The following is an 11,350-nucleotide window of genomic DNA, read 5'->3' as shown; positions in this document are numbered from 1 at the left end:
AGTTGGGTCTCTTCCACAGCCAGCTCCACAAGCCAATAGTGGAGATCTGCTGACCTTCTCCTTGCAGGTTGCGCCAAGTCCAACTCGCACCAACGGTACACGCCCGCACATAAGAGCATAAGAAAATAAGATATGCCGTACTGGGTCAGACCAAGGGTCTATCAAGCCCAGTATCCTGTCTACAACAGTGACCAATCCAAGTCGCAAGTATCTGGCAAGTACCCAAACATTACATAGATCCCATGCTACTAATGCCAGCATTAAGCGGTGTCTATTCCCTATTGATTAATAGCAGCTTATGGACTTCTCCTCCATGAAAATATCCAAACATTTTTAAAACCTAGCAACACTAGCTGCTTTAACCACATCCTCTGGCAATAAATTACAAAGCTTGATTGTGCATTGAGAGAAAAATAATTATCTCCAATTTATTTTAAATGTGTTACTTGCTAACTTCATAGAATATTCTCTAGTCCTTGTATTATCCTAAAGAGTACTAACCATTTCACATTTACCCATTCAAGTCCTTTCATAATTTTGTAGACCTGTATCATATCCCCCCTCAGTTGTCTCTTCTCTAAGCTGAACAGCCCTAACCTCTTCAGCCTTTCTTCATAGGGGAGCCATTCCATCCCCTTTATCATTTGGTCGCCCTTCTCTGTACTTTCTCCTGTGCAACTATATCTTTTTTGAGATGCAGTGACCAGAACTGCACAAAATATTCAAGATGCAGTCTAACCATTGATCCATACAAAGGCATTATGACATCCTACATTTTATTTGCCATTCCCTTCCTAATAATTCCTAATCTTCTGTTTGCTTTTTTGACCATCACAGCACACTGAGCAGATGATTTCAATGTAATATAAACTCACCAGTGTTACTTCCAGGTTCTAATGCTCAATTTAAAAGGGGAGTGATTTTTTTAGATGAACTGTCAACCAAGTTGTATTATTATTTATTAAGGCTGCTGCTTCAAGAAAACATATTTTCAGAAAACAAGATTACATCATGCAAAATATGATATTTATTAACCAATATGTTACAATGCAATTATTTTGTTTTCTTGAGGCTTCCTGTGGCTTTCCCCATTAAAAAGTCCTTGGTGTTCATATCTGGTCTGATTAGGATGATATAACATTTGGGGAAGAATATACAACCCAACAACCCAGAACTGGAGGACAAAATTGCAAATATTTCCACAGCCACCGTGTACTTCCCTGATGTGCTTAGAAAAGCAGGAATGAAAGAGATCCAGACAGCAATGAATATAAGCATGCTGAAGGTAATGAACTTAGCCTCATTAAAGCTGTCAGGCAACTTTCTAGCTAAAAAGGCTACAATGAAGCTGATGGTAGACAACAAGCCCATGTATCCCAGCATGCACCAGAATGCAGTCAATGACCCTTCATTGCATTCAATGATTATCTTCCCCATCTGGGATTTCATGTTCATTTGGGGAAATGGGGGAACCACTATCAGCCAAGTGACACAGATGAGTACCTGGACCAGGCTGCAGGCTAATACTAGGGCAATGGGTAGTCGTGGTCCCACCCATGACTTTAGGTTGCTGGTTGGTTTGGTGGCCTTGAAGGCTATGACCACCATGATGGTCTTGGCCAGCAGGCAAGAGATACAGATGACGAACATAATGCCAAATGCCATCTGACGCACCATGCAGGTCAGTTTTGTGGGGTGGCCTATGAACACTAATGAGCACCCAAAGCACAGGATAAGGGCTAATAACAGGAGGTAGCTGAGTTCACGGTTGTTTGCTTTCACAACTGGGGTGTGGCGGCTCTGGAAGAAGACAACAAGGATAGTGGATGGGATTAGGGCACCAAGCACGGAGATAACTGCCAGAACCATGCCCAAGGGTTCTTGATAGGTCAGAAATTCGATGGACTTCTTACGGCATCCATCTTGTCTCTTGGTGGGCCATTGGTCACTGGGGCACTTATTGCACTCTGTGGCATCTGGAAGAAAAAACAATTCCATTCATGGCTTTGATGAGGAAAAATCATTATATTAATAGAAATTAGAATGTGAGTATCATTCACCTTTAGAGAGGCTTTACGTTTTCCCATTTTTTGTGCCTATCATTTTGTTAAATTAAATCTATTAGCCTGTTTATGGAAGCTTTTGGCCATGAAAATAGATTAATTTCTACTTAGCAACTAAGGAATTACATGACTGGCTGTGATTTTCCTTTTTCCATTGGGGTGCTTTAACTAAGTTTGACTAAGGCCAGTGTTGGGTATGTGAAGCAGTCTATTCATATACTGATATCTATTGGTAGATATCTTCTTTTTATTATGTATTTTTGTTGTACCCCACCGAAAATGTTGGATTGTGTATATACATTTTTTTTTCAAATAAGTGCATACAGTACAAAGTAATTCTTCACTGAGAAATGTGCTTTTAAAAATTGTATGTATACTGGAACATGTCTGTCTATAAACATCTGAATGGACTTGAAAATGCATTAGCCTGTAATTCTGTGGTCCATCAACTGACCTAGAGAGAACCAATGTACCCTCTAATACCAACCCTCCATCCTACAAATGTGGTCACTACTGAGTGGGATTCATAGCACTCGCCTGTTATGTTACTAAACTCATCTTCAGAGCAGGGGACGCAGTCAAAGCAGCAGGCAGGTTGCCCTTCCAGAATGGCCTTCCGGAACCCAGGACCACAGCTCTCACTGCAGATAGAGGCAGGAGCCTTAATGGAGAGAAGTGTAGAGGGAGACAGAGCAAATTTCTCATTTAATAATTAATTAAGAAGTTCTCTATTTCAGACAACAGAGGACAGACTGGAAGAGGTGAAAAAAGGAAGACTGAAAGAATGGTCTGAAATGGATGTTAAAAATTGTAAAATCATGCATTTGAAGCACAAAAATCCACAAATTTCATATCATTTGAGTACAAAACCTGGAAACTGTTAAATTGGGGATTGATGTATTTGTAATCATCTGCACTGGCTAAAAGGTAACCAGTCAATGTTATAAAATGACAGGGAAAGTTAATTGCATGCTGAGTTGCATAAGCAGAGGTATTATCAGCAGGAGAAAGGAGGTCATTTTGCCCATGCATCGGTCATTACTTAGTGAGACCCCTTCCTGAATATTCTGTTGATCATTGGAGACCGTTCTTCCATTAGGACACTGAGGGGATGGAAGCAGTTGAGATAAGGGCTACTAAAATGATACAAAGCCTGAAACAGAAACTATTCAAAGAGAGACTTAAGACACGCAAAATGAGAATGCTGGAGGAGAGAGGGGAAGTGATATTTGACAGGCTTCAGTAGTACAGAATGGTAAAACATTTCATAGAAATAAAGTTGCAAGGACAGGGGGGGTCATGAAATGATGTTGGAGGGAGGAGGTTTCAGAGGCAAAATGCAAAATATTTCTTTACTGAGAGGTTGGAAGATGACCTGAATATTCCACTAGCAGATTTAGTGGAAACAGAAAGTAGGGGTAAGAACATGGATTGGGAAGTTGCAGTATTACAAGCAAGCAACACACTGGAAGAGTGGGGGAGGTCAGGAGGGTCTATAGAGACCAACAGAGTCTTTTTCCACACCTAAGAGGGTGTTAGTTGGCACCTTTAAGACATGTCAGCCCCAAAGATGCCATGGTGTGAAACTGTGGGCACAAGTAATGCAGCAGTATTTCTCCTGGTGCTATTTTACTGCTGGAAAAATACCGTGGAATTTACTTAGCAGTAATGCTGAGTTCTGCTGCTTTTTGACTCCAGCGGTGTTATCCCCTCCATGAACAATACCGTAGTTTAGTGAATGACCCCCTTAGTTTGCAAGCCCTCTAGGATAATGAAATAACTGCAGTACTGGAATGTAATTCACTTTGAAGTGTCACGAATGGTGGAAACTAAATAAATACATTAATCTAAACAGAGAGGATATATTCAATTTGTTTTATTCTTTTTATGTTACTATTTTAATAACAAATTATCAGGAACAACACCATCAGTATTAGTGCAAGTGTAGTTTAATCCACCGCCTCTCGCCACGCAATGGGCCGCAGGCAATTTCAGCAGTTTGTCAAGCACTATGTTTATAATCATTTGGTGTTGTTCCTCGTTTACTCATAATATTTTATTCAATTCACTTAAAAACTTTATTTTTTATTTTCTATTTTTTATTTTTTACCCCCAAACCAAAAAGGATTATTATTTACTAAATCCTAAGATTTGTAAATTTATGTTTCAATGCCACTATCACCATAGATTTTATTTTAATGCCATTCAATCCTAAGATTTATGTGCTTAGCCACACTGTAGGTTTTAATTCAAAACTGTCCCTACCACAATCACTATGGATTATGTTGTAATACCATTAAATCCTAAGATTTATATACTTAGCCACACTGTAGATTTTAATTCAAAACTGTCCCGACATGGGCCATGTTTCGACTGTTTCCAGTCTTCTTCAGGGGATGCCTTGTATCTTAATTTCAGTTTCAAATTCAGTTATGCCTTTCCAACGCTCTAGTCATTCAATTTGAGCTAGGTCACATGAAACATTAAGATAAAAATTAAAAAATTCTCACCACAAACCCACGTATCACCACACACTTCCCAATAAAGATCACATCTTCAAATAATCTTTATCCCATTCATCGCCATAATTTCCACATTTAAACCATTTTTACTACTCACAAAATAAATTCTGCTAGTTTTTCCAATTGATGCAGTAATGGCGCCTCGGCGTTCAAATTTGTATCTCCACTTCCTGCCAAGGTTTTTATACAAATACCCACCCGGAACTACCAGCTGTCAATCAACTTTAAAGGGACTGCTCTTCAACAAACTTTAATTAAAATACCGACCAGTCAATTTCCTTGTTTAACCCACTAGGGGTCACCTTTTTGAAATAATGAATCCATTTTTGTTCCTTTTGTAAAAGGACTGAGTCAAAATTTCCACCTCTCTGTGGGTATTTAGGTTGCTCAATAACCGCAAATCTAAAATAGGAAAACTCATGTCCTTCCGTTACACAATGTTGAACCAGCGGCACTTCAATCCTTTGTCTTGCTATGGAGCTCTTATGCTCCACCACGCTTGTCCTCAGGCATCGTTTTGTCTTGCCGATGTAAAGTAAAGGGCATGGGCACCAGATGCCATAAACAACCCCCACTGCAGAACAATCAGTGTGTGCCCTTAATTTGATCGTGCCTCCTTTAAAAAAAGGCAATGTCTGCCCGCTAAAGGACTGCTGACACACAGAACACTTGTTACACGGATAATGTCCTATTTCTCCCAATTTTTCTTTTTCCTTAGGGACAGTTATATCATCTACAAAATTCGAGTGTACAATGTTGTCACGAATGTTCCTACCCCTTTTAAGGGCAAATCGAGGACCATTATTAAACATCTGATGTAAACTCAAAACATGCCAGTGTCGCTTAAAGCTGTTTTGTATCCGATACACATGGGGGGAATATGGTAAAACACAGATCATCCCGTCATTGTTATCATGTCTCTGTGAAGGTTTCAAAAGTAATTCTCGATTCACCCACCGGGCTCTTTTGTAAGCTTTTTTCACAACATAAGTAGGGTACCCCCTGGAACAAAAACTTTGTATCATCTCTTTTGCACGTGTTTTGTATTCATTCACTGTAGAACATAATCTTCTAAGTCTCAAAAACTGTCCCATAGGGAGATTAGACCGTTAATGTTGAGGATGACAGCTTTCATATCTAAGTAGAGTGTTCTGATCCATCGGTTTGCGATACAGTGTATATTCAAATCCATCTTCCTGTATTTTAATGAAGATGTCCAGATAAGCTATACCCACTCGACTGAACACTGTGGTAAACTTCAAATTCTCATTCCGAGTATTCAGCCACTGTATGAATTCTGAAAAAAACGTTCTCTTCCCCTTGCCAGACAATCAGAATGTCATCAATGAAGTGTTTCCAAGTCTTTAAATGCAATTTGAATGGATTCTGCTCTAACCACACGGCTTCAAAATTGCCCATATATAAATTAGCTACATCGGGGGCACAAGACCAGTGACACGGTCTCAACAGGACAATCCTCCACAGTGATCAATTTATCTACGGTAATATTGACATCCTCACAGGTTAGTGTTCTTGAAAAGGGGCTCTCATTTGTGCCTACAGTCAATTTTAATAAATTTGATATTGAAAAACATATACAAAGGTTTGTCCGACAATTATGGTTGCGGTTATATTTTTCCAGAGTTTCCAATATACCATCAGACCAGTCTATTGTAAATCCCAAATCTACCTGGAATCCACCAGGGGCATTGGACCCGGTGATCAGAACATTTAGGGAATTGGTTTTGAAAGATCTTGAGGAATTACAAATTTTTCCATCAGCTTCAGATATTAATTTATCTGATATAGAAAAACAGGCTTTAAGGGAATTGGCGAATAATCCTCATATAATAATCAAAAGCGCTGATAAAGGTGGCGCTATTTTGTGGTCATGAATACTCGGGACTACAAAGAAGAAGTAATGCTCCAGTTGGGTGATGAAGTTTGTTATAGACAGTTGAACCTCGATCCAACTCCTGGCTTGAAATCAATGAGAGATGCTTTCTTAGAAGAAGCGTTTGTAAAAGCATGGATTACATCTAAGGAAAGAAGGTTTCTAACGGTGGATTATCCAAAAATCCCTGTTTTATACGTATTGCCTAAAATACATAAGACCTTGCAAAAACCGCTGGGTCGGCCAATAGTTTCTTTGAGAGGCTCCTTGTTGGAGCCTCTCTCAGTATTTATAGACAAATTTCTAGCACCTTTGGCTAAAAAATTACCATCATTCGTTAGAGATTCCTCCGATATGATAGTGCAACTTGATTCTGTATCGAAGGATATTTTTCCAGGGAATAATCTGGCATTAGCCACGATAGATGTTGTAGCACTCTATACAAATATACCCCAAAAGGATGCTAATGATATAATGTACAATAGTCTACGACCGATACTGGCGAACAATCGTGTACCAGTGCACTTTATCAAGACTTTGGCAGAATTTGTTCTGTATAACAACTATTTCCTTTTTGATGAAAATTATTATACAAAGGGAATAGCAATGGGGGCCACAATGGCCCCCGATGTAACTAATTTATATATGGGCAATTTTGAAGCCGTGTGGTTAGAGCAGAATCCATTCAAATTGCATATAAAGACTTGGAAACGCTTCATTGATGACATTCTGATTGTCTGGCACGGGGAAGAGAAAGTTTTCTCAGAATTCATACAGGGGTAGATTTTTAAAAAATGCGCGTTCGCGTACTTTTGTTGGTGCACCAGTCGCAAACAAAAGTACGCTGGATTTTAGTAGATACGCGCGTAGCCGCGCGTATCTTCTAAAATCCAGGATCGGTGCGCGCAAGGCTGCTGATTTTGGGCAGCCGGCGCACGCCGAGCCGTGCAGCCTGCCTCCGTTCCCTCTGAGGCCGCTCCGCAATCGGAGCGGCCTCGGAGGGAACTCTCTTTCGCCCTCCCCTCACCTTCCCCTCCCTTCCTCTACCTAACCCACCCCCCCGGCCCTATCTAAACCCCCCCCTACCTTTGTCCACGGATTTACGCCTCCCGGAGGGAGAAGTAAATCCACGCGCACCAGCGGGCCGCTGGCACGCCGAGACGCGACATGGGGCGGTTACGGAGGGCGCGGCCACGCCCCCGGACCGCCCCGGGCCGAAATCATGCCCCCAGGCCCGCCCCCGAAACGCCGCGTCCCGCTCCCAAAACGTCGCATCGATCGGCCCCGCCCCTGACACGCCCCCGACAAAAAACCCCGGGACTTACGCGAGTCCCGGGGCTCTGCGTGCGCCGGCAGGCCTATGGAAAATAGGCGCGCAAGGCCCTGCTCGCGTAAATCCGAGCGGATTTACGCGAGCAGGGCTTTTAAAATCCGCACCACAGTGGCTGAATACTCGGGATGAGAATTTGAAGTTTACCACAGTGTTCAGTCGAGTGGGTATAGCTTATCTGGACATCATCATTAAAATACAGGAAGATGGATTTGAATATACACTGTATCGCAAACCGACAAATTGGAACACTCTACTTAGATATGAAAGCTGTCATCCTCAACATTTATGGTCTAATCTCCCTATGGGACAGTTTGAGACTTAGAAGAGTATGTTCTACAGTGAATAAATACAAAACACGTGCAAAAGAGATGATGCAAAGTTTTTGTTCCAGGTGGTACCCTACTTATGTTGTGAAAAAAGCTTACATAAGAGCCCGGTGGGTGAATCGAGAATTACTTTTGAAACCTTCACAGAGACATGATAACAATGACGGGATGATCTGTGTTTTACCATATTCCCCCCATGTGTATCAGATACAAAACAGCATTAAACGACACTGGCATGTTTTGAGTTTACATCAGATGTTTAATAATGGTCCTCGATTTGCCCTTAAAAGGGGTAGGAACATTCGTGACAACATTGTACACTCGAATTTTGTAGATGATATAACTGTCCCTAAGGAAGAAGAAAAATTGGGAGAAATAGGACATTATCCATGTAACAGGTGTTCTGTGTGTGAGCAGTCCTTTAGCGGGCAGACATTGCCTTTTTTTAAAGGAGGCACGATCAAATTAAGGGCACGTACTGATTGTTCTGCAGTGGGGGTTGTTTATGGCATCTGGTGCCCATGCCCTTTACTTTACATCGGCAAGACAAAAAGATGCCTGAGGACAAGAATGGTGGAGCATAAGAGCTCCATAGCAAGACAAAGGATTGAAGTGCCGCTGGTTCAACATTGTGTAACGGAAGGACATGAGTTTTCCGATTTTAGATTTGCGGTTATCGAGCAACCTAAATACCCACAGAGAGGTGGAAATTTTGACTCAGTCCTTTTACAAAAGGAACAAAAATGGATTCATTATTTCAAAACAGTGACCCCTAGTGGGTTAAACAAGGAAATTGACTGGTCGGTATTTTAATTAAAGTTTGTTGAAGAGCAGTCCCTTTAAAGTTGATTGACAGCTGGTAGTTCCGGGTGGGTATTTGTATAAAAACCTTGGCAGGAAGTGGAGATACAAATTTGAATGCCGAGGTGCCATTACTGCATCAATTGGAAAAACTAGCAGAATTTATTTTGTGAGTAGTAAAAATGGTTTAAATGTGGAAATTATGGCGATGAACGGGATAAAGATTATTTGAAGATGTGATCTTTATTGGGAAGTGTGTGGTGATACGTGGGTTTGTGGTGAGAATTTTTTAATTTTTATCTTAATGTTTCATGTGTCCTAGGTCAAATTGAATGACTAGAGCATTGGAAAGGCATAACTAAATTTGAAACTGAAATTAAGGTAGAAGGCATCCCCTGAAGAAGACTGGAAACAGTCGAAACATGGCCCATGTCGGGACAGTTTTGAATTAAAATCTACAGTGGGGCTAAGTATATAAATCTTAGGATTTAATGGTATTACAACAAAATCCATAGTGATTGTGGTAGGGACAGTTTTGAATTAAAACCTACAGTGTGGCTAAGCACATAAACTTTAGGATTGCATGGCATTAAAATAAAATCTATGGTGATAGTGGCATTGAAACATAAATTTACAAATCTTAGGATTTAGTAAATAATAATCCTTACTGGTTTGGGGGTAAAAAATAAAAAATAAAAAATAAAGTTTTTAAGTGAATTGAATAAAATATTATGAGTAAACGAGGAACAACACCAAATGATTATAAACATAGTGCTTGACAAACTGCGGAATTTGCCTGCGGCCCATTGCGTGGCGAGAGGCGGTGGATTAAACTACACTTGCACTAATACTGATGGTGTTGTTCCTGATAATTTGTTATTAAAAGAGTAACATAAAAAGAATAAAACAAATTGAATATATCCTCTCTGTTTAGATTTATTTAATTATATTGTGAGGATACAGAGCTTCTGTGTGGAAACTAAATAAATACATAAAAATTTGTACTGACTTTTGCTATCTCTTCCCATAGAAGTCTTCCCAAGACAGAGACTGGCGAACCCTGGATTCTGGGGTGCTGACTGTACTACTGAGCTAAAGATCCCAGACAGCTTCTAATTACTGATAAATCAATAGGAGTTGGATTCAAAGCAAAGTGAAGATGACTTTCATCAAGTTTATCCAAGTCAAATATAAATGTGTCCAAAATTGAATTTCAGTCATGTCAAAGAAGGTTCCTCCCATCACTATTACTGAGTATCTTATCAATCAGTTCTCTATGAAGATGGGAGGGAGGGAACGGTGGGTGGAGAGTCATCTAACCTGTGTATAGTCTTCAGTCCACATGATGGCACTGGTGTTAATTTTGATGTCCTGGCCTCTGGCTGCTCCAGAGTCATAGTGGCCGATCTTTATATAATCAAAGGAACCACTAGAAGACAGTTGCCAGTTAAGAATGTCATAAGAAGCTGGCGGGTTTCCATTTTGATCAAAGAAAACCTCCCGGCCCATGGTGTTCTTGAAATGCACCTTCTTTACATAATGCAGGAGCTGTGCCATGAAAAGAAAATATGTCTGCAATGATTTTATCGGTGGCAATCTAATTTCACAGGCGTACAACTTTGTCTCACCTTTGCCAGTCATATCTAGAATTTGTAATGCTTTTCTAGCTGAGAAACGTGTGTAGTATCCTGGAAATCACTAAATCTACATACCTAAAATGCAGCTTGAAATATCACTTCAGCTTCCTGACTATGTTTATCTCACTTCGTTCTGAGCTAACCAGGTGGTTGATTTGGTGTTTTGGGCACCTTCATAGATTTAATACACAACTGAAATATGCCCAAGGAAAGAATTGCATTCTCTAATATGTTAAGTTCCATAATAGAGGAAAATCCTCAAATATTTTTTAAATTAAAGATGTATATTTTTTTCTCTGCCATAAACATACCCTATGTACTGCAGATAAGGTTTTCAATTGGTCAGTTACTGCTGGTCAAAATGGTCCAGTCCTGGTTTTACTCTCATTCTATGCATGGGCCCCTGAAATCTGTGTTTTTCTAATAGAAATCACAATCAGTCTTCACATATATTGTGGTAAAACCTGGACTTCATTAGCAGATATAGGACCTACCAGGAAGCCTACCTTTAGAAACAATAGGCTGAATTTTCAAACAGCTGCACGAGTAAAAATTGAGACTTACACAAATGCTGGGACCTAAAAAAGGGGCGGGCTGGAGGGGCGTGGTGTGGATGGTAATGAGCGGTGCAGGACTGAGGCCGGCCGGGACAACGGCCATTAGCCGCTGTCCCGGGGAAGGTTGTGCCGGGAGCCGGCTGGTGCACACAAACTACTTCTGCTCCAGGCGAGCAGTAAGTAATAAAACAAACAAAAATGAAAGTTGATAGGAAGG

The 11,350-nt window shown here is 40.5% G+C and overlaps 1 protein-coding gene across 1 annotated transcript; it reads right to left on the bottom strand.

Annotated features, from left to right (window-relative positions):
- Positions 1 to 1,053: 1,053 nt before the first annotated feature.
- On the bottom strand, positions 1,054 to 10,448 carry LOC115081134 (vomeronasal type-2 receptor 26-like). Its single transcript, XM_029585642.1, has 3 exons — positions 10,260 to 10,448; positions 2,601 to 2,724; positions 1,054 to 1,976 (listed from the first exon to the last, which is right to left on the bottom strand). Exons 1-3 carry the CDS (start codon positions 10,446 to 10,448, stop codon positions 1,054 to 1,056), a joined length of 1,236 nt encoding a protein of 411 aa, XP_029441502.1.
- Positions 10,449 to 11,350: the final 902 nt, after the last annotated feature.

Source organism: Rhinatrema bivittatum, chromosome 19 (genome assembly GCF_901001135.1).
Source record: "Rhinatrema bivittatum chromosome 19, aRhiBiv1.1, whole genome shotgun sequence".
NCBI classification, from domain to species: domain Eukaryota; kingdom Metazoa; phylum Chordata; class Amphibia; order Gymnophiona; family Rhinatrematidae; genus Rhinatrema; species Rhinatrema bivittatum.
The sequence above is the reverse complement of the archived record's forward strand: the minus strand, read 5'-3'. Positions and strand labels throughout refer to the sequence as shown.